The sequence below is a fragment of the Channa argus genome, chromosome 22, assembly GCF_033026475.1.
Source record: "Channa argus isolate prfri chromosome 22, Channa argus male v1.0, whole genome shotgun sequence".
NCBI lineage: Eukaryota > Metazoa > Chordata > Actinopteri > Anabantiformes > Channidae > Channa > Channa argus.
The window spans coordinates 4,129,957-4,152,959 of NC_090218.1; the positions used below are offsets into that span (position 1 = coordinate 4,129,957).

The 23,003-nt window shown below is 38.4% G+C and overlaps 2 protein-coding genes across 4 annotated transcripts in view; one reads left to right on the forward strand and one right to left on the reverse strand.

Moving 5' to 3' along the window:
- Window positions 1–22,099, forward strand: part of capn5b (calpain 5b) — a 36,186-nt gene extending 14,087 nt beyond the window's left edge. For 2 of the 3 annotated variants that reach the window (XM_067492167.1, XM_067492166.1), the window contains exons 4-13: window positions 6,802–7,010; window positions 7,218–7,410; window positions 10,314–10,507; window positions 12,648–12,725; window positions 13,318–13,513; window positions 13,599–13,721; window positions 13,806–14,002; window positions 14,344–14,465; window positions 15,005–15,141; window positions 16,824–22,099. In XM_067492167.1, the coding sequence (XP_067348268.1) occupies window positions 6,802–7,010; window positions 7,218–7,410; window positions 10,314–10,507; window positions 12,648–12,725; window positions 13,318–13,513; window positions 13,599–13,721; window positions 13,806–14,002; window positions 14,344–14,465; window positions 15,005–15,141; window positions 16,824–17,006 (1,632 nt within the window). In that variant the 3' untranslated portion in view covers window positions 17,007–22,099. Of the gene's footprint in view, window positions 1–6,801; window positions 7,011–7,217; window positions 7,411–10,313; window positions 10,508–12,647; window positions 12,726–13,317; window positions 13,514–13,598; window positions 13,722–13,805; window positions 14,003–14,343; window positions 14,466–15,004; window positions 15,240–16,823 lie in introns of all 3 variants that reach the window. The other variant, XR_010912110.1, reaches the window with a different exon arrangement.
- On the reverse strand, window positions 3,192–5,107 carry ompb (olfactory marker protein b). The gene has a single exon (XM_067492168.1). The coding sequence runs from the start codon at window positions 4,999–5,001 to the stop codon at window positions 4,345–4,347; it is 657 nt and encodes a 218-aa protein (XP_067348269.1). The 5' UTR covers window positions 5,002–5,107; the 3' UTR covers window positions 3,192–4,344.
- Window positions 22,100–23,003: the final 904 nt, after the last annotated feature.

Consider the following 23,003-nt stretch of genomic DNA (forward strand, 5'->3'; position numbering starts at 1 on the left):
CTTTCTTTGCACTGCCTTTAAGGAAAAAATTTCTAAATGTTAATAATGTTATCTTTTTGGACCCTTATTCACTAATCTGAATTGATTATAGACCCATTACAAACAGCTTTTCATTAGACAGTTTTTGGCTTTTCCCATGCCTTGAATTAATGAACACATTTTCTTGCCTCAGAAGCTGAATTTCCACCATAAAGGACGTGTAAAGCAAAGCGGTGACAGAAACTAGTCACCTTTAAGATTTAGGAGGCAACACGCTGTTTCTTTCAAACAACAGGGAGGTGTGTTCAACCACACAAGACACTTTTATAAAGTTAAAGTGTAACCAACACCTCAAAGTTTTTTTCTCAGTTGAAAACCAATATATATGGGTGTTTAGTAGTATTGTTGTTTGATTTAGGCCTAAATGTTGACATTTCAGTGCAAAGTATTTGAATTCTACATAACGTGTTATGCATGAGGAGTGCCATCTACTAGCTGGGCAAATCTCGCTGTCAACATGTTGTGGCTTGCATAATGTTTCTTTATAGCCCACAATGGGCCACGGAAATCGATGGACTCTAACCCCGTCAGACCTTAGCGTATAGTGACTCTTTAGACAACAAGCAAGGAAAGTATTTGCAAAGAAGCAAGAGCACATTGATGGGTTTAGCAACACAGACTTTATTCCAAAAGTGTAATGTTGTGGCATTAGCATGCCTTTCACATACCTTTATTTTTTTCATATGTTAATGTGTTAATGTCTGCTGTTTCCCAAAAGGGATCTGGCAACCAACAGCGGACAGTGTGTTCACATTACTGTATTTGTGTAAGAAAACAATCTTTCAGCAATGGTAATACAGAAATAGCACCTTAACATAGCATTGCAAATCTGATTGAAAAATATTTCAAATACCAGCTGAGAATTTATCTATCTAACAAATACATAATTTGAACTATAATGTTCTTACATTTTTCCAGCTGTACTAGATACATCACAAAAACATATGAACACTGCAACCAACCCTCTGCTGTAAGTGATTCTTTTACAAAATTGTGTATAATGTGTTGTGAAAAATGTAACTCAATAGAAATCTTTCATATTTAGTGTTTAAGTGTCCATTAGGAACCATAATAATTGGAAGTAAACACCAGAGGACACATTAGAGGACCACACAGCCTTGCCAGTCTTAACAGACTCCATCAGTTATTGGAAGCCTGATTGGTGAGGTATGAAGTAAAGTAACCCAAGACAGGCAGGAAGCGATAAGGCTGGGTGGATGTGCTCTCTTCTGTCTATAGTGAATGTCTATTTGTTTTTTCATTATTTTTTCCAGATTGGTAACCAGGACAAAAATGACTACACAATCACTGCCCATAAATAAAGAACTGCAATAAAATTTAGGGTAGAAAAAATTAAATGTAAAGAATAAATTTAGGTACTTATTAACAAATAGTAAGGTTGCGAAACATGTGCTCGTGCCACAATCATTAATATTATTATTATTTTGAGATCATGAATTAGGACGCAGCAGTACATTAACTTTTTATGGAAGGATCATTTGGATGTATGATTGCTGCAGGGGTTATATTTACTTGGTTTAAAGGTTGGCTTGAACTGTACCTGGATAGACTTCAAGGGGTAGATTCAAGGCCATTTCAGAGATTATGTTATCTGCTTTCCATTCGAAAGTGTCTTACATTGTAAATACAGCTTGAAGATTTTATACAATAACTACATTTTTTTTTTTTGTACTTTTGTAGATAAAATGGTACCTGAAATTGAGTATTGCGTGCTTTAGTCAGAAACAAGTTGTATCATATTAACAAGTTCTTGAGTTGTGGGTTTTAGTAGTATTATGAGTTGTTCTTTGGCATCCATCTTGACAATGGAAACAAAGTGATTACTGAGGCTTAATGGGATTTAAAACAAGATGCTATGGACTGGATTAGATAGAGATGCTGACAAACTGCTCAGAGAGGATGTAAACAAGTGGGCATGTTTTTGTGGTGTCTTTCCCTTTTTACTCTCTGTGTCATTGAAAACAACATCTCACAGTATCATCACCCAGTAATAGTTAAGTCTCTAGCATGAGCAGCATGTTTGCTGCTTAATTGCAATTTGATGACATTGACATTTGATGCTTTTTTTGTGTTGTGATTTGTTTGTTTTATTTGGTATACGCTTGTAATTGTCTTTAACCAAAAAAGATTTAGTTCATGGACCATGTATATGCGATATGTGTTTTTACTGTAAATAGTCAGTTTGCAAGCAAATGTTTTTGTGGTAATAAAATGGCAAAAAGGCTCAAATTATCCTTCTGGTTATTTCTAGGTACCAACAGGTGCTTTACAACCATCATCTGGACTACAGTGGATCTAACCTTGATTTGTATGTAGTCCAGGAAAATTAAATCTGAAGAAAGTGGCTAAGTTGATGTTTGTAATTTCTCATTCTTCATTTCTCTCTCCCCTCATTTCCTGTATTATTCCTACAATCTAGAATCCTTTTAATAAAGCTTTAAAATAGCCAAAAAGGAAACAAAAGTGGCCAATGTTGGGCCGTTGGAACGTCTGTAGTCCTAATTTTGCAGTGTTTCTGTAACCTTAACTTTACTTGGATCCCGTTTTGGATTTATTCAGCCCATGGGAAGCATCAAAAAAGTTTTTTGTTTGTCAGACATATTCGAGTAAAAGTGACCCTTTGTGGGGAGTGTGGGTGAAGCCAAAACACTGTCCCAGTTCTGCTTCTGTTTTCCCTTCCCCTCCCTTTAGACAGATGCAGAACGTAGGTGCTAATTGCCTCTGGTCTTTGTGGCTTGTTTAAGTGGCACTCTTTTCACACAGACGAATGCGATGCAGCAGTAAGTCTTTGTCACCTCTAGGTTTTTAATGCCAGCTTGGTGCGTTTCTGCCCGTACTAAGCACACTGCTCTGCATCTTTAGTGCCACGTGAGAATGAATTCCTGGAAAACGGCAGCCGTTTCATTTCTTAAGAGACTAAGGAAGCTACTGCATTAAACTCCACAAATTGTCCACCTCTCTTGAAATTTCTGTCTTTTGGGAAAAGGAAGAAGTGAATGCAATTATTCTAAAAGGCATAGAAATTAGGTTTTAAAAACTTATGTTGTCTGCTTTTGTAGAATAGTCAAACCAATCATTGTGTGGACAGGGTCACCTGTTCAGTCTCTGTTGGCAACTGGCTTTGCTTCCTGTGAGAGCAAAACAAGTAATAGTCCAAGTCTCATAGGAGCAGACACTGTTCCCTAGTAAAACTAAGTTCTGATAATTCAAAATATTATTATTTTGTATTTGTTTTGTATATGTTAATGACCTAAAACAAGGCCCAAACCTTAAAATGTGTTCGATATTGCCCTAGAGTTCTCTCATTTTGTAGTAGTTAGATTCCTTTAATTACCTTGTAAAGGTTAAAATGTTAGAATAGTATCTTTAATTATCATGACCTAATAATATTGATAAACTGTAATGACTCTTGGTCAAAAGGACACATACCAATGAGGATGCTAAGTAATGATTTATATTTATGTATGCATTCAAGGCTGTAGGTGAGATCGATTTTAATTGAGACCCTTGAGATTGTGCAGTGCTAAACTTTTTATTTAAAAAAAGGGAGATTCAGTCTCTAATGATTTGATGGTTCAGTGGAAATGTAGTTACTTTCTTTGTACTGACAAGAGAAAAGCCTAATGCCTCCTGACATCTCAGTTATTTTTCTTCTCTCTCACACTTCGTCTGGCATGCATCTTCTGATTCACAGTCACAGTTACCGTTTTATCCCCTGTGGCCGTGTAAAGCAGCAAGGGTGAGCATGCAGGAGGAGGAGGAAGTGGCCGAGAGATGAAATCCACATGCCTTACCTCTCTTGTTTGTCAGGGTCACCATGCAAGAAGAGCCAGTAGTAACCTGTTCCCCCATTCACTGGGGAATACTGACACGCACACAAATACCCACTGTCTCTATCCATTACCTCACGTGGGACTCATCCCTCCTGAATCCATCAGGACTGGCTGTTTGTCAAACCAAAGGAGGGGGAGGATAACAGTTTTGCTCAACACATAAGAAATGGTTAAGAAAATGCAGATGTTCTTTGTGATATATAGAATTTATTAGTTTTTGCGTATATGCCACAAGATCATGGGATACAGAGATATAAATATAGTAAATTCTGATACAAAAGGAAGAGAAGCATGAGGGTCTAGACTTGTGCTTGAATCCTAACATGACGTCAGATGAGGGCTCCTCTTCAAACATCATTTCATGATACTCGACCTCCAAATAACAAAATTTTTTTAAATCTAAAACCACACAAACACAGCTCAGCATATTTCTGACTCTGATTCCCAATTCTCAACCATCCACTATGAACGTGATGGAGCAGTCGACAGTTTCCGGGCTACAGCCTTCTGCAAATCCAAATAGAAAGTACATCACCTTTCTTACGGTAGCCAGCTCCGCAATCCTCTCACCAAACTCATAAGCATCAGCCTCAATGCACTGGATTGGTGCATCCCTGGCATCACCTGGCGCCCTCCAGAAAATGCCAGCAGGCTCCAGGAGTTGACGCGTCATCAGGTTGGTGAGGTCAGGCGTCCAGAGCTGTGAAGTGGCTGTAATGGTGAGATGTCCCGGTTGCGCCAGCCGCACCGTCCAGTGTGAAAATTGAAGGGTCTGTTTGGAGAAGTCTAGTCGATACACAGCCTCATTGGGCCCCAGCAATCGCTCACCTTCCTGCCTTTTCTGGCCTCGCTGCTGCAGAGACTGTACCCTTAGGCGCATCACCTCTGTCAGTTGGGTGTCAGGCAGGAAGGGCAGCTCCAATTCTGTAGACATGCTTGGACAGCACACCTCAGCGGGCTGAGAGGTCGATACCAACTGTAAGGCTGGATTAGATTGGCAACTATGTCCAAAAAAGCGTTTACACTTTCTCTCTATCCAGTAACTTGTACTCACTGCTCCTGTCTGCAGACTTTGTACAGTATGCATGACTGCATGTCTATGTAGCATTGATAGAAGAGGGTGGAGGCAAAGAACCGATGAGCAGAGGTGCTAGGTAACAAGATCTAATAACATTTGCAACCCCAGCACAGTGTCTGCCCTTAGGGAACTGCATCTAGTACTTCTAGTTTTTGTATCACATTTGTTTGTCTCACATGTTTTCTTGGTTACAGGTTGTTGAATCTAGTATCTTACATTAAAAGATACTAAGACATTAGAAGGCTAGTGATTTTCTTTACATTGTGTTGTCATAGTGAACAAATCCCAATAGACCAAAACAGCAATGAATATATCCTAATTTATCTTGATACCAGATTTAGCTTATTTGACTGTGCCATACAGCTTCATTATTGTTCAGTACGTACTGGACACATCAGTGAGCTACACATTTGCACTGCAAGACATGTTTCTTCATTATATAAAACATGAGAACAGTAGATTATAAACAGATAAGGGGACTAACAACGGTGATGACTTTCAGGCCATGGACAATAAAGCAGGGGGTGCTGTAAATGCTCTGCCACACAGTTCTGTTTACCTGCTTTAGTAGATTTTGCAATGTCTTCTATAGAGCCTTATAAAAGTCCTGAGTAGGAATATGAAAAGTGCCAATGATTTTCATAATGAATTGACATGTGCCCAAGTGGAACAGTGGCTCACTGATGTGTTTTTAATACAAGCTATTGCCTTTTATTTCCCCTTGGTGTATGTACTGTCACAAAGCCATTTCTGCTTGCGTTTCTCATGAGCCATCAGGTCACTTACCTATACCAGAGTTCAGTTGCTGCATAGCCACGTTGAAATCTGAGATACAGTAGATAGATAGCCTTTGCTCTTTCACTGCCCGCAGAGAGTGAGCAATCATGGTGGAGAGAGATTGCCTCCCGAAGGGTTACAAAATTACTCTGAGGTTTCTGTGGTGCAGTGTGTGTTTTTTAAGAGCTGTTGCACTTTCACAAAGCCAGTCCTCTGGAGGGGCCAGATTTTATTCATCAGCAGAGTCTCACCTCACACAGAGTGGTTTGACAGGAACTGCTGTTCAGTCAGCGTACTTCAACATCTCCCAAGGACACCTGCTGTGGTGTTGGTCACTGCATTATTTTCAGTTTTGATTGCATACCATTTTCATAAAGGAGGAGGTTCCACAGGTGCTCTGTCACAGCTTAGCTGTGGTTGGGTGCAACTCACAGTGGGATAATGGGATAACAACCCTGAACTTTTAAAGACCAATTACAACTTGACATAATGAGAAAGTTCTTGTTACACTGCTCCATGTGGCTGTGAAGTGAAATTTCCGGAAACTCAAAACAAGAAAGTAAACATGCTCTTTGCCCCTTGCATCATAAGAAGAAATGTTCTGTTTCACAAAATTACACAATAATTAGTGTGGTTGTGGGTGTAATGATGTTTTAAGTGGATTGACACTATGTGCTCTATATTTTTGCCTTTTTCAGCAGCGAGGTTGTTCACTTCTCCAAATAAATAATACGGTTTACAAAATGGAGATAGGGCTATAGGGGTTTCACAGGACCAAAACAAATGCAGGAAGCTGAAACACACACAGTCAGACTGTTATTACCTCTCATCCTTGTTCTATTAAAGCTAGATTTATGAGTAAGAGCCAAGGTGATAAATTTGTCCCCTAATCCTAAAAGCATCAGTAGACAAGAGGGTATCCTGGCTCACTCTAGCAGCTCACCTTGAGAATAGTTATGTTCGGTGGACCAACACCTGTTTTCTTTTTTTTTTATTTTGTTTGGGTTCCCTACTTTTGGCTTCTCTTCCTTCCATGCTACCTTCCTCCTCCAGGTCATTCCAGACTGGAAGGAGCAGGAGTGGGACACGGAGAAACCAGACTTGTATGCTGGGATTTTCCATTTCCGCTTCTGGCGTTTTGGAGAGTGGATGGATGTGGTGATTGATGACAGGCTACCAACGGTGGACAACCAGCTGGTCTACTGCCACTCCGACGACAGCAATGAGTTCTGGAGTGCGCTGGTGGAGAAAGCCTATGCCAAGTTGGTATCAGTGCTGAAAATTACAGATTCAAAACCAATATATAAAGTTTACTATGCTGAGAAATATCTATCTCCAGATCCCCTTTGAGATAATGCAACCAGCAAAGATGTCAGAGCTTTCCTTATCTAATTACTTGATTAATTTTCTGACCATGAATTACTTGCTGCAGCTGGAACAGGCATTACTAAATTGTCCTCTTTCTGCAGGGTTTATGGTTGCTACGAGGCTTTGGATGGTGGAAACACGGCCGATGCGCTGGTGGACTTCACTGGCGGTGTCTCAGAGCCTGTTGACCTGCTGGAGGGTCAAATGGCTACAGATGAAGTGGCCCGTAACCAGCTGTTTGAAAGAGTTCTCAAAGTCCACAACAGAGATGGGCTGATCAGCTGCTCTATCAGGGTAAGCGGAGAGCTGCATGGCAGAATCAGAGGGATGCTTTTTATACCTGATTCTCTAGATTAAAATTAGTTACATTTTTTTCCTTTATAAAGTTTTTTTGTCTGTTTGTTTTTAAGTACATTGAATTGTGTACATGTAAGTAGCTTCTTCACCAAATGCAAAAGTTGTAGGTTGACTCAGGGTGATGCAAAGACACTGACAAAGACAATACTCAAGCAAAATAAGAATTAAGTAATACGGTCACATAGCAGCTCTGTAAGCCTTTACATCAGCACAGTGTAACTGTACACTGAACCAACATCAGCATGCTAAAATCCAAACAATTACTCAAATTTAGAGGTGTTCAGTAAACTGGAGCATGTTACCATGCAGATATTTTCTCTACACAAAACAGTTGTATTAGGAATGTAAACCAAATTATTGGGCAAATTTATTTTTTAAAACTTTTTATTTTATGATCTTGCTAAATCAGCGTTTTTAAGTTTCTTGGGGAAAACAAAATTGTTTGTTACAACGTCCCAATTATTTAATCATTTCAATATGAACCTATCTGCAGGTGGCCCTAGAGGAACAACAGGGGATCACCAAAGTTATTTGCTGGCACTAGATTATTTTTTTTTTATTTTTCACATTTAATTGAAGTTCTGTCCGATTGTGAAAGACAAGGGCATTTGCTCTGCAGGAAGGAAGCAGGCTGCATTATGGAAAGTATAGTATTCAGCATTTTTGGGGCTTGATTCACCCGAAAGTGTAAAAGTCAGGATAGCTAGGTTTCTGCAGTTTTGGTTCTTTTTAAAATCTCTCTCAAGTCCTTCAAGAATTTAAGCTGTATTTAAGAACTCTTTAATTTGTGGGCAAACCATAGGATGCTTGCTCTTAGCATTATAGCAGCTTTGAAATCCTGTTCCCTGAAAATTGTCTAATCCACTGAAGCTGACCTCAAGCCTTAGAGCCCTTTTAATAATTACTGAATTCTGTACTGTGATTTAAAATATAGGGATGATCAAACCTATCTCTTTGGAGGCTGACTTTATGGAGACATTTGCTGCCTGTAAAAACTGAAGTTTTCAGTTTTTTACGCTTAAGTGGAACTCATTTAATTTGAATTTTGTGCAAATGGAAATTAAAACATTGAATAGCTTCAGAAACGTTTTGCCTTCTGGAAAAAATGGGTAAAAAACTATTTAAAAAAGAAAAAACTTACAGTAGCATTACATCTAAGTGCATAACCTAATGAGGCATGTGTCACAGATTATTATCATAGAAACCATCAGAGTTATCCTGGGGATGTGGTGGGTAACTTTTCTGGCTTATAGTAAGTCAGTGTTTGTTTGTTTGACACAGTCTAACTTGTATTTGATTAGTCCAAACACTGGGGTGCAAACCAATCTAAAATATGTCCATACAACCAGGCCCTGAAGCCCAGATCACCTCTGAATGTTTTGTGGCAATCCCATTTTTAATTGCAGTGCAATCTGGGAAAATGTACACCTGCATCAACACATTTCCAGATATATGAGCATTAGGAAAATTGGCCAAAATGTGTTTAAAAGCTGTATAGTATGTTTCTTTTGTTCCATGCCTTTTGTAAAAGCATGTTTTCTCTTTTAAGGAAATATAGCGGTCTTATGAATTTATGGAAAGACCCTCGGCCTTTAACTCACTGCAATCTTATACCTCAACGTCTTGCTTCAGCAAGTACTAATTCACAATCCCTAATTGTGATTCAGAATCAGGTTCAGTTCTATGCTTAAATTATATGGCTCTTTGCATGAAACCTTACTCTGGAGGGCCTATTATCCAACAGAAAGAGTTGGGTGCTCAGAAACTATAACCAATATCATACAGAAATGCATTTTCCATCTTTCTGCAATATGGTAGTTCTTATTACGTTACCTTGTATTCTTCGATCATAAATTGTTCTTAGGATGCATTTATTTAATGCCCCTCCTCTGAGATCTTGCATTTAATTTGTTCCCAATGTTCATGGATCAACAATGGCTGTTCTACTGTGACTGTTTTAACACTTTTAACTTCAATGAAAGATAAATAGGCAGAAAAAAACTGGAGAGAGTGTGATGATACATAGTGTCAGGTATTAATGGGTCTAAAATTTTGGACCTGATTTAAAACCGATCCCAGCCTGACATGCACGTATTATTTTGTACGCAAGTGTCTGACTACAGAACCGTTCAAATCCCCCCAAAATTAGGCTTTTATTTTTTTTTTACCACTGACCACTTGCTTTTTCCCAAACCATAGTTTTCTGTCTCACTACTCACTGAATCATCTTTTAATGTTTTTATTTGTTATGTGTGGTCGTGACTTTTAGATTTCCACACAGAGAAATTGAACGTTTATATTCTAGTCATAGCTCTGTATAAAATCCATGCGCACCATACCACGTCTCTCGTGCTGGGATACTCAAAATTCTGTCAGCCCAATACTCAGCCACGCTGAATAGCAGTTGAAGCCATTGCAGCAGTCTTGCCATTTTCCTTCAACTGCCAACATTAAAAACATGCAGAGAGTTGCCTTTTAAATTGCTGTCACCAAGTTAACATGGGGCCTTCTTGACGCATGCATTAGGGGTTTGATTTGTAGCTGTAAAATGAGACCATACTTGATTAGACTGTGTATAATTTTAATCAGGTCCGACATGGGTTTCAGTTCAGAACCCTACAGAGCCTCAGAACAGTAAACCTGTTAGAATCTATAACGCCCAGGACATTATCTTTTAGGTAGACTAGCCTCAGTCTATAGGGAGCCTTTATGTAGCTCGTGTCTTACTGGTACATTTATCCATTCTGTCAGTCTATTAATATGTGAAATTAATTTTTTTTTAGTTCACAATAGCATTTCTGTTTTTAAAAACCAAACCTGACTGGTTTGCTGTTTCCTAGGCGACCACACTAGAAGACATGGAGGCACGGCTGGACTGTGGCTTGGTCAAAGGCCATGCCTATGCTGTGACAGATGTACGGAAAGTGCGGCTAGGCCATGGACTATTCGCTTTTTTTAAATCAGAGAAGCTGCAGATGATCCGCATGAGGAACCCCTGGGGAGAGAAAGAGTGGAGCGGTCCTTGGAGCGATAGGTAATCATAAGCCTGCCATCTACAGGCATGGATGACTTACCGCAGCCCATCAAATCTTACCTATTCATGCAATTGAATAGGTAATCCATATTTAATAATATTTTAAAGAAATAGCAACAAATTTGCTAACAGTTTAACTAATTTCATTTTCCAAATATCAACTACACTGGTAATGAAACCTTAAGAGTCAGGTTTCTAAAAGCTTGCATGTTATGAATAAGGAAACAAATAAATTAACAAACACCAGTGCATGCTCAGTGGCCACAGTGTAAACAGGAAAGCCGCTCAGTCGGAACTGTCCCCTAGATATTGGAAAATGGAGATGCTATCGAGCTGTTGGGGCACATAGTAAACAAGAATGATTGAATTAAACCCTATAGTAGTGTTGTTTCTTTGTTGAAAATGATATCAAATGGTGCAGTGCAGCTACCAATTTTCCTTGGGCTCTCCATAAACAGGTGGCCAACATTTAGCTGACTAACCCTTTCAATTTAAATGAGTCAAAATAACTGGTTTGCACAAGTAGTTGTTTAGTCAGGTGGATAAAACAGTTTTTCATGACAAAAGCATGTTTCATTTTATTTGTACCACCCGCTACTCTACACTTCTAAGGGAGAATGTAAAGCTGAGATGAAATTACTCCCTTGACATCTCTCTGTCTTTGGATTGTTAGCTACCAGACTCTGTGAAACAAACAGTGAGGTGGTAAAGCCGGATCATAATGAAGCCTGAATTATTGATAAGGCCGAAAGAGAGAAAGATGTTATTAAACCAATGTGAGTCACGCTCTTTTTTCTCAATCATTCACCCGCTCTCATTGAATAATTTATTCATGGTTTGATAAAACCTGTTACTGTAAATGGAGTCTGACAGACTGTTGAGATGCGGATTGTTGTCAGTGAATCATAAGCAGAAAGACATAAACACAGGGGTAATACGTCAAGTAAATGCTTGTGTTTCCCATGAGCAGTGAACACAGAACAGGTTGTAATGTTTAGGTATAATTCACAGTAACAAATACACAACATAATGGTGACCATGAGGAATAGACGTGTACTTGATTAATATGTCTGGACTTGTTACGTGACTGGGAATGAAATTTAAAAGTTTATTAAAATGCCTTATTATTGCAGCTTGATGTCTTAGTAACATCTTGTAATTTTTTACTAATCAAATTTTAAGAGATCAAAATATATAGTATTTGTCCTGTCCTAATACCTGAGTGACAAAACAATAATACATATGTCAAATAATCATCATAACCAGTCATTTTGATGTCAAATGATTGTCAATTTATGCTTTCGTATAAAAGTTAGTGTTCAATTAAATTGAGGTTTTGAATTTAACACCATCTGTACAAACAAAGAACAAGGGAAAAACATTGTTGGTACGAAATTACCTGCAATGCTGCAACCCGCTACAGCAATCAACTAAAAAATGAATGGCCAAACCTTTTGAAAACTTGACAATTAAAAACAGTATTAAAAGTATTAAGTATTATTTCCACAACTCTAACTTCCACTAGTACAGAAATAATGTCACGTTATACGCACCGATATTATCATTTGAATACAGAGACCTACTTTTTCATTCACAAATTATTTCCTGTTGTTTTTAATGTGCTACTTTTCAATTTTTGATGTGAAGAGATACAGAAACCCGAACACATTCTCGATATTGTCTATGGACATCAGCATTTATTTATTTTTTAATGGTAACAGCTCTGAAATTGTCAGAAGGGGCACGTCAGAAAACAGTGACAAGGTATTATTAGTGAAGTGATTATTAAAATAATGACAAACATATACATGACACCAGTACTTTAGTGAATATAACATGACTCTTTTGCTGTACTGATGGAAATTAAATAAAAGCGTTAAAACACAAGCAGATTAGAGAACAGGCAGGTATCCAAAATAAAAGTACCACAATAGATGTGTTTCTAGTGTCAACCTGTCAAAGAGTGGTTTTCGCTGCAGTGTTCATACTGTCCATCAAGAGGTTCTTATTACAAGTGTAAAACGTGTCATATGTCGAAAATAAAACTTTGTAAAACAGTCCACTGCGATGATAAAACTCAAATTGCATCTTTTGGTCTGTCTTATGTTGGTGTTTCCTTTTGTGTCTTTATTCACTGTAGTTCAGAGGAGTGGAACAAGGTGAGCAAGAGTGAAAGAGAAAAGCTGGGTGTCACCGTGCAGGATGATGGCGAGTTCTGGTGAGGACCTGTAATACTGATGACGTAATGTACTGATAAATTAGTTGTCCCTTTCCCTCAAATTGATTTATTATTGTTTAGCGTGGTAGAGAGGGTATGAAAGCTTGATTACATTTAAATGATTACATGTTGTCAGGAACTCAACTCATCTGATGCTAACACTCTGCATTTTGGTTGGTTTTGTTGGTATCAGTTTTTGTGTGTGTGTGTGTGTGTGTGTGTGTGTGTGTGTGTGTGTGTGTGTGTGTGTGTGTGTGTGTGTGTGTGTGTGTGTATCTAACAGCAATAAAATTAAGGTGTTTCCCAAAACATCAAACTATTACCTGGCAGGTGCTTTATTATTTCTGGAACATTTTGTTCTCTAAATTCTCAAGTAATAATGACAGAATCACCAAAGGCTGCTTGGTTTTTAGAAACCCAAATCCTATTCCATGTCAGCACCAGAAATCCTTATCTCCTTTTAATATGTAACTCCTTCCCCTGTTCCTGGTCTCATTTCCTCTAACTGTTTACTTTTCTTCTTTCAAGCTTTCCCCTTTAGTTGGTATCTACTGTCTGGTCTTTTCTCTCCTCTTTTCCTGCCCTTCTGCAGGATGACATTCGACGATTTTTGTCAGTACTTCACTGACCTGATCCTGTGCCGTCTCATTAACACCTCCTACCTAAGCATTCACAAAACCTGGGAGGAGGAGGTAATGAGGGGTTCCTGGACACACCGCCAGGATCCCCTCCGGAACCGGGCTGGAGGCTGCATCAATCACAAGGCCACCTTCCTGCAGAATCCTCAGGTTAGTGGAGGTGATCTACTGTACATACAGATAGGTGTGTGGCCAGTTTTGGAGTGTGATTTGATGTCCGACTTTCCTGTTACAGTACGTGTTTGATGTGAAGAAGGTGGAGGATGAGGTGCTGATCTGCTTACAGCAAAAAGAAAAGAGAGCCACACCTAAAGAGGGCAAAGGGGAAAACCTTGCTATAGGTTTTGATATTCACCGGGTACAAAAGCACACATGCTCAAAGAACAGTTGATATATTTCTGATTACTGCACTTTTCCGCTCTAACGCCTTTGCATCTGACAGGTGGAGCTAAATCGGAAGTATCGTATGCACACAGCCCAGCAGAAAGTAGCAGGCTCAATCTACATCAACTCACGCTGCGTCTTCCTCAGGAAGGAGCTGAAGGAGGGCCGCTACGTGATCATTCCCACAACCTTTGACCCCAGGCAGCAGGGTGACTTCCTGCTCCGTGTTTTCACTGATGTGCCTTCAGATTGCAAGTAAATAGTAAATTAGTACATTTGTGTTTGAATCACAATACTGTATCTGAGTTCATCATTATATCAAATTATTATATAACCAGCAATGATCTCGGCTCTTAACTTAAAAGGTATATCAACATTAAGCTCTTTTTCTATATTGATAAAGAGGAATGTCTAAATCTCCTTCTCTGGCCTTACTTTCTTTTTGGCAAACGATAAAATTTGGTGTGTTATGGACATAGTCTAGATAATCATCATGTACAGCCACAACCTCATCTGATGTTTCCTCATTACAATTTCTCTTCATTGACCTATCTACTGTACTTGCTGATGAAGACATGTGTCTCTGTCCTTCCCAGAGAACTGACTTTGGATGAGCCTCCTCAGACATGTTGGACTGGCATGTGTGGCTACCCTCAGCTGGTCACTCAGGTCCATGTACTGAATGCTGAGGGTCTGCAGGGACAAGAATCCAATGGAGGTAGAAACAATGTACAAATAGCAATTGTATCTTGGCCCCCACTTTTTCCTTGCATTGTATTTGCATGTTGATTATCATGTTTCTGTGTTGTAAAGCAAGTACAGAGTTTCACTGCCTCAACCCCAATAATGAAGGATATCTGAGGAAAGCACAAGGTAACACAGCACCATCTGCTGAGGCTGTAGTTACTTGCTTGTAATGTAGCTTGCAGTATGCAGTAGTTACAGCACAAACCTGTGATATCGACAACTCACTTACCTTTATAGCCACCATGTATAGGCTTTTTAAAGTGTTAACATTTCTCACTTTAAAAAGAACTTTAAACAAACGAGACAAAGGCAGTGTAAATTGGTGCAGTCTGTAGCACAACAAGCCTACTGAATCTTTGTGCAGCACTGTATCAACATGCTGAAGACATATTTTTTTAAATCCTCCATCTAGTGGCTTTAATATTGATATTTCTTTGTTTAGTGAACAGCCGTGGTGGAAGACAGTAAACGTACCAATTTTCTTATGAATATATATATTTTTTCCAACAGCTGTTGATCCCTATGTGATCATCACCTGTGAAGGAGAGAGGGTTCGTTCACCAGTTCAAAAGGACACACGATGCCCAAACTTTGACATCAAAGGGTTGTTCTACCGCAAGAAACCCAAGGAAGGTATCCACATTGAGGTGAGCTGTCAATCTACAGTCATCCGTCTGTGAGACCGTACACTAACAGCTGCCTGAGCTACATGTTCATCACGGCTTCAACCTGCAGCTGAGATCCAGTTAGTGATTGATATTTCTCTATTTCTGAAACTATTTATTTTAATTAAGTTTCAAATTAGCACATGATGTGTTTTATTACCTATGGTGGTCTCTTTTCATACAAAGAGTTTTGGTTTTGTTTTCTCAGGTTTTAAGAAATCTTGGAGAAAATAATTAAGCTTTGATAAATTATGCATTCTTGTTATTTGGGTGAATTAACCATTTACTTGTCGTACACCTACAGTGTATAAAGTAATACACATAATATTAAAAGGCTTTGAAGTAATTTCTTCAAATTTGTCACACATATCCACTTGGACTAAGAACGAACAAATTAGATTTTGGTAGTTAAAGGTCAAATTACTGTCAAATTACCTTATTTCTATTCTAAGCTTATCAATTTAATATCTCAGGAATATCCTATTTTTATTAATTTTGGACCCAGAAAACCTATTGTTTCCTATTTCCTTTCATCATCTGTGTGTGTTCTTATATCACATGAGAACACGGCTGCCACAGTAAAAATTTGCTGAACATCCGTAACCAATCAGTTACAGGCTCAGTATCAGGCAATATGCGTAAGCCGTGTACTTGTTACAGAATTACTGTTGGTGATGTCATGTTGATTTTGCTCAATCAGACCGGTGAAATTGCATCATTTGTATTATAGTAAAAGAAGGTGTGTGCCCTCTGCTGATAAGGTCAAACAGGGATTTTCTCAGTGTAATGGTTGATGCATTAGGAGTACCAACCCGAAACCTGTGCTCTTTTTTCGTCCAAAATATAATATCTGTAATATGTTTTTGTGTCATACTGATAAGGTATGGGTAAGTCAGTGTGATGCTATAACTGACTCACTTCAACATGTTTTTGTATACTTGTGAAAAAGTGATTTTTGTTTGGAAAGTAAATGAAATTGCGTCATTACAACACGTGAACAATGTAATCAGTGATACACTATTGCATTCTTACAGTACAAACAGTGCTGAGGTGCTGTGATAAATATCTAACCTCACCTCCACAACTGGCAAATATATTTACGTCACCCTTAAGTGTGGAAGAGGGGTTGTTTTGTTTTGTTTCCTTTGTTTTTATGATACAATGGTTTATGTTCTGTTAATATAGTATTTGTTTATGGATGTGCAAAGTCTTTGTTTTCTATATTTATCAAATTAGTTACACTGTGTTTTTTAAGTCGTATATTTTCATTGTCTTTGAGCACCATGTAAGATAGATTAGCTTGACTCTTTACATTAGCACTTCTCTGGAAACTACTGATGATCAGTAGTTTCCTATCAAAACTCAAACAGGTTATCATTTATCTCTTTTCATTTGCCATTTCAAAGTTTTCCATTGCCAGCTAAAAACACCATTTCAAAAGGCACTTTGCAGCTCCGTGTACCATCAGAAAGAGTCCAAGGGCTTCACTTTCTATATTTTTCTTCACTTTTTTCACTGATTTCTCTCAATTCTAAATGTCTGTCACTCATGCATTTTTCCCTGTTTTCTCTTTTCTGACTGCTTATTGCTTATTTTGTCTCCTCTTGTCCTTCTTTCCCTTTTTGCCATGGGATCTCTGCCTAACCCCCACGAGTGGCGAACAGATCTACAACAAGAACATGATTGTAGACACCTTTCTGGGTCAGGTAGTCCTGTTTAGTGACCCCAATGAGCGGCAGGAGCAGCACACGCTTCACCTCCGTGACAAGGGCAACCGCCAAGATAACGACCTTCCAGGCACACTTACTGTGCGCCTCATCACCTCCACCACTCTCACCAACATTTGATGCAATCCTTTACGTGGTTATGATGATCAGCACTGAAGGCGGCGTTCAGTTGTGCCCAACTTTTATGTTCACCCCTCATTCTCTAACCATCGTGGGAGCTCACTGTCTTTATTTTTTATTTTGCACCTGTTTCTTACAGTTTACTGATTCTTTTGGTTCCACATCTAATATTCTGCCTTTTTTTTTGTGGGGTCTCTTAAAGGCTTTACCAATATTTGTGGATGCTGGGTGGAGTTTTTATCAAATACCTTTGAATACATTCCTACCAAAAAAAAGTCCATTACTTAGTGTTGCATAATTTTGTTTTTTGTTAAAATCGTTTTTGTTTTGCAAGTTTCATAGCTATGATATTCAAACAACAGAGGGTGATACCACCTGAACCGGACTTTAATTGATCTTTGAGTAATTAGTTTGAGCAATTAGCCTGAAGTTTTTATCAGATCAGATCATCATTCTAATAAACAGGTTTGTTTTATTTCTCGTATCATTACATTCAAATATATACATGCACCTACAATAATTATATAGACATTCTGTACTCGCCATGCATGTGCCAAATGTTTCCAAGGGCTATGCATTGCCTTAAGGCTGAGTCTAACTCTCCACTTTAAGGAGATGGGGGGTTATATCAAATACTCTGTTCTCCACAAAGTGTTCACAGTTTTAGCACAGCCTTTATTTGTGTTCCTTAAAATGAGCATTACATCCCATTTTTGTTGTTTACAGTATAATGTCTTTTATATCTGTGGATCTTCCCACGCAGTCGGCCCACCCAGACACCTCAAGTCTTCACCAGTTTGCCGGTGCTTTGTAAAGCATGCAGCACTGTCTGTCACTTTTTACGGGAACTTTAAAAACAAAAACCAACAGCAGCTATTCTCTTCCTCTACTGAGAGCTTTCCTGTGTTGTTCTGTCTGCACTATCACGTGTGAAATCTTGCCATTTCAGACTCCGACATGCTTTCTGCCGGTTGCTATGGATGATGTTCAAACTGCATGGCTTAAAAAAACTGAAGTTTGCCTGTGCTGCACAAATCTTTAGTCGTAGCTTAGCAGCCGGTACTTTTGACAATGCTACAGTTCCTCCTTTGATTCCTCCATGTGTACACCTTCCCAGTCCAATGGAGTGCAAAGATTCACGCTGACATAATTCAAGTGCTTTAAGGGACCAAACATAAGCCAGGCCCTTTGCTCTCTTAGTCCCTATTGGGCTGGTCTGGCCTGGCCTGGCCCAAGCCTAGCTATAAACCACCACCCCTTGTGCCACATTGTCTCTTAATGGCAACACCACTGCCTGACTCTTCCTCTGACATGAGTCTGTTGGTGCAGGCCAAAGACTCATTCCACGTGACCCTAAGAGACAGCAGTGCTTCCTGCTGCTGGCACGGAATAAGTGTGAGTGTGTGAGTCTGTGTGTGCATGTGTGTGTACTGCTAGATTCAGTTTTGTTTTTAATAAGAGTATTTAGAGTGCTTGGGTGAATGTCTGTTAATCCACATTGAACCTGTAAGAAAGGTTTTGAGGGATGGTGTGAATTAAAAAGGAAACTAGCCCTTTAGGGAAAAAAACACACACCTTGCACTTTATTTAGTTCTAAATGGGGGTCAAAAAGGCCCTTAACGATGACAGAAAGGGGAGGGAGCGGAGAGGAGACGTCCTGCCAAACAACCTGTGCCATCGCCTTGGTCCTAGCTTTGCCTCCACAGCAGGAAACAGAACTGAACATGAGGGTGCATAGAAATTTCAGATGGCTTTTGCACATTGAACCATCACTGGTGCAATGTAATCTGTCTCTGATAATCCACAACATTTCTTGCATAGAACATGTTGCCATCCTGTTTGAGCTTTTAGCACTTAGTGGGCTCATTGTGACAAGACGCCCACACAGAAAATCTCAACTTATGTTTCTTTATTTAATTTTTTAAGAAGCGCAATATTATTGCAGTTTTCATTCCAGGTTTTCCTTTGAATGTAAGAAATATACCTAATGGTCTTAATGTCTCAGACAAACTGTCAATCCCATTTTCCAGATTTTTTGTTTTGTGTGTTTTTCATTACTTGAACTGTCACACATAGCATTTAATTAATCACACACCTTTGTGTACAGCATTTTATAACTGTGTCTTGCATGGGTTATTTTCTAATATGTTCATGGCCTTGTTTTGTACTGTTCAATTGTTACTATATATGTTATTTATTCTTTCTATCTCAAAAGTTGGGGAAATGCTAGTTTGAGCAATCAGCATGTCTAAACTAAAGCACCACTTGTCAGTCTGAGCATATCAGCCAGTTATGTTTTGAAACACAGCGACACGTTCATATTTTGGCTCCAGCATCTGTAAACATTAGCAGCAGTTGTTCACTGCTATTTAGGTGCTATTTATCTTCTCCGTGGTCTTTTATGTTGTTTTGAGTCTAGCAGGGGGCAGCAAATGAGTATCTGACAACACAAGAGTGAATCTGATCCATGTCATATTTTCTTGCAGACGGGCAGCGTTAGTGCTGTGCCAAACACAGATATTTTAGACATCTTTGCTGGTTTTTCTTTACAGACAACCCGAAACCCTTTTCACTCTCTCATTAAGCACAGGTGAAGTGTCTTTGTGCAAGGCACTGCAATCCTGACTGCTCTGGTGGAGAGCCACTGTACGAAGGAGCTTCCAGGTGTAACTCTAATCCCACTTCAGTAATATGTTGAAACAGTTAGCTTGTAATAGCTTACAGGGGGTTGTCTGAATGTTTTATAATCAGAGATAATTTACCAAAGTTGTCGGTTATGACATGAATTTGTTAAAATTGACAATGCACATACTGTATCCACGGCACAACACAAGCCCCAGTTTCTGTTTCTCACTGATTACCTTTACATTTGACACAGAGCTAAGCATCTAAATTTCAGGAGAATAAATATCTAGTTATGTTAAAAAAAACAGGGAGTCACTGAACAAAACCTGTTGTTGGTGTTTCCAGAATCTCTAAAGATTCTGGACCATTCAGATAAAAACATATTGTTTGCCACTTCATAAAAAACAATTGTAACTTTAACGTTTTAACTTAGTTTCCTTGATCAAATCACGTTTTTGCTCATTTTGTGCTGTGCTTGCACAATGAACCAAACTTGGAGCTCTGTTTGTCTGTTTTTATACTCGTGTTGCTTCCTATTTTTAAGTTTGATTTTAATGTAACTTGTATAAAACGTAAGGACACACACCATGTTAACTTTCTGGCTTAATTGGTAGAAAATACTAAGGACTATAGTTGCAGCTTCAGAAATTGAACAGAAATATTTTTTTATCCTTCCGCAAACTCTGAGGATCCTAGATTTGCCTTTTTAGAACTGCAGGGCTTTTCTTTTGTACCCTCAACCCTCACCCTTTTTGCTCTTTGTTCACATATAATATTAATGCAATGATCCACAAGAAACTCACATGGACAGACTGACATTTGATTCCCAATTTAGGTTAGGTTAATAAAAAAAAATGTAAAAGTGAATATATTTTTTAAAAACAAAAAGGTAGCAGTAATGATTAGACAGTCAAGACTAATAAAATATAACAAATACATCACACAAATGTGACTTTAGATTGCACGGCACATTTATGAATTCCAATTCAAACCTAATGTGTTATTTTATTTATTATTTTAAATGTAAATTGTGCAATTTCTTTGGTGGTTTAGCCATTGACATTATGGACAGTTCTGCTAAATGGGTGATTTTAATTTGTGATGTTTCTTCCTGAACGGTCTCTCTGTGTGATGATATTCCGTTTTCTATTCAGTGTTTTATTTCGTGGCCTCCTATTTGCATTATTTGGGAAGTGGTGGTCCAAATATACGTAATAATTAGGAAAACATCAGGGAGTGTTGAGGCTTCAGTGTCACTGTCAATCACGAACCTACAGTAATAAGTAAGAAGCCAAAAGAAGTGTGTCAAGTTCAAAGTAAAAATTTATTAAAGCATTCCTCTTCATGACAGGTGCCACAGCATGTGCCAAAAAGATGAATGGTGAGTTGTAAAGGGATGTTTTACAGGTGTTGATGAAGTTATACTTACTAAGTAACTGTTGGACAACTTTTTATTAATTTTTCCACTACATGTTATCTTTTGTTTTTGTCTTTGTGATGAAGAGATTGCCACTGTGTTGCTATGGTTACTTGTAAATAATACACATTTCTTTTGCCAAAAGTGTTATGGCTTAAACTGTTAGCCACTAAACACACAACACACACACATACACACACACACACACACACACACGCACTCCAGCTACTAGACTAAGCAGGCATGGCTGGAGTGTGCGGACCTTAGCTGAATTTTTATTTTATTTTTATTTTCCAGTTGCCAATGTGTTTTCTGTGTATGTTTTCTGCACGGCCAAAACCAGTTTTAAGATCTTAAAACCTTTTGGATGGAGCTGAACTGCTCACAATGGTGGTGACGTTTGTATGAATCCAAAAAACCCAGTGCATGTAGCAAATTGCTTTGAACCTGCTCTCACCATTACAAATGACAGAATATATATTTTTGGTTCTCAGTGTGTTGTAAAACATAATCCACTGTTGCTACTTTAATAAACATACTGTGTGAAGTTCGAGGCTTATTTTGCACACTTGCATGCTTTAGAACATTATCCAATTTTACAATATTTTGTATTCAGTAACCTGCAGTTTACAGTATGTGTATAAAAGTAGCAGCAACTTAACAGGTATTATTATGGTATCCATGTTCTGATGGATGTATTGCAGTACATTCTGGATATTTTTTCAATAGGAAAATGTTCTTGCTCACTACCTCTAGTGATCAGCAAGAATACTTAGAGGAATCTAATGAATGGACTTCACTCTTAGACCTTATGATATCTCCCAGTAATTATGGGCATGATTATAGATTGTTAAGACATATATGTTAAGAGTTAGTATATTGCAATTGGTGTCTTCACTTTTTAGAGATTTTGAACATAGACATGATGTGGGAAGCAGCCTGTCAAACCTAAATTTGGCACTACTCACTTTATTTTGATTACGCCTAACTAAATGGAGCTTTGCTGGTACATGCTGGCATACTGCCGCACAGTACAGGTTTTCTTTTTTTTTAACAAAATTCACAATTAATCATACAAAGGACCAAAATTAGCATATTTTAAGGGAAGCTTTTATACCTTAGAAATTCTGTTTTATGAAGTTTATATGAAGACAGCAGCTTGGATAGCGTGTACATCAGTATTTATTGTAACACGAACAAAACCGAACTTGAGGAGAGCCAAATGATGGTTTGGCCACAAATAACAGCAGGAAAGAGGTTTTGACTGGTGCCATAAATGGCTGTTCCAGGATCACTTTTCCATAATTCATTATCGACACAGCATACAATAAATGACCAGCTCTACGCCTTCTATTAAACTGGTGGAAAAACATATTGCACATTTTAGGATCTTTAGAATTATACAAAGGGCTAAATTATTATCCAAATACAATTCTGTACATAATACAGTAAAACTACTGTTGGTCAACTTTTGCAGTTTTGCTTGTAATGTGCAAAATGTTGTTAAAAATGGCAATTTCTGACTAATTACTTAAGATAACCAAATTACCAACAACAGATTTCTGCCTTTCTCCCAGTTCATCTCCTATCCTGTCAGCATGTCAGTGTCTGGCTGTCACATAACACCAGTCATCACCTTTGATAATAGTACCAAATTAATGTAGATTAGCACTAGCTGAGAGATATAATGTTGGGGGACTTTTATGCTGATATGTGGCTTTTCACCTTCTCTTTAGAGGTAGACAAGGCGCATGCTGGTTTTCATTTTAATCTTTCATACTTTGGCTGGTGACCAGACTGTATTCCATGTAATATTATAACAAAATGGCCAATGGTTCAGCACAGAGAAACCTGACTGAAGAATATGTTATTTTCAGAGGCTTTATTCTACAGGTTAACCTGACATTATTCTGTTAACAATGTAAGAGGCTTTGTTCCTACAGCACTTATTTCCC

Coding starts and splice junctions, on each gene's coding strand:
- ompb (XM_067492168.1), bottom strand. CDS start 5,001: ATGCTACATAGACATGCAGTCATGCATACTGTACAAAGTCTGCAGACA.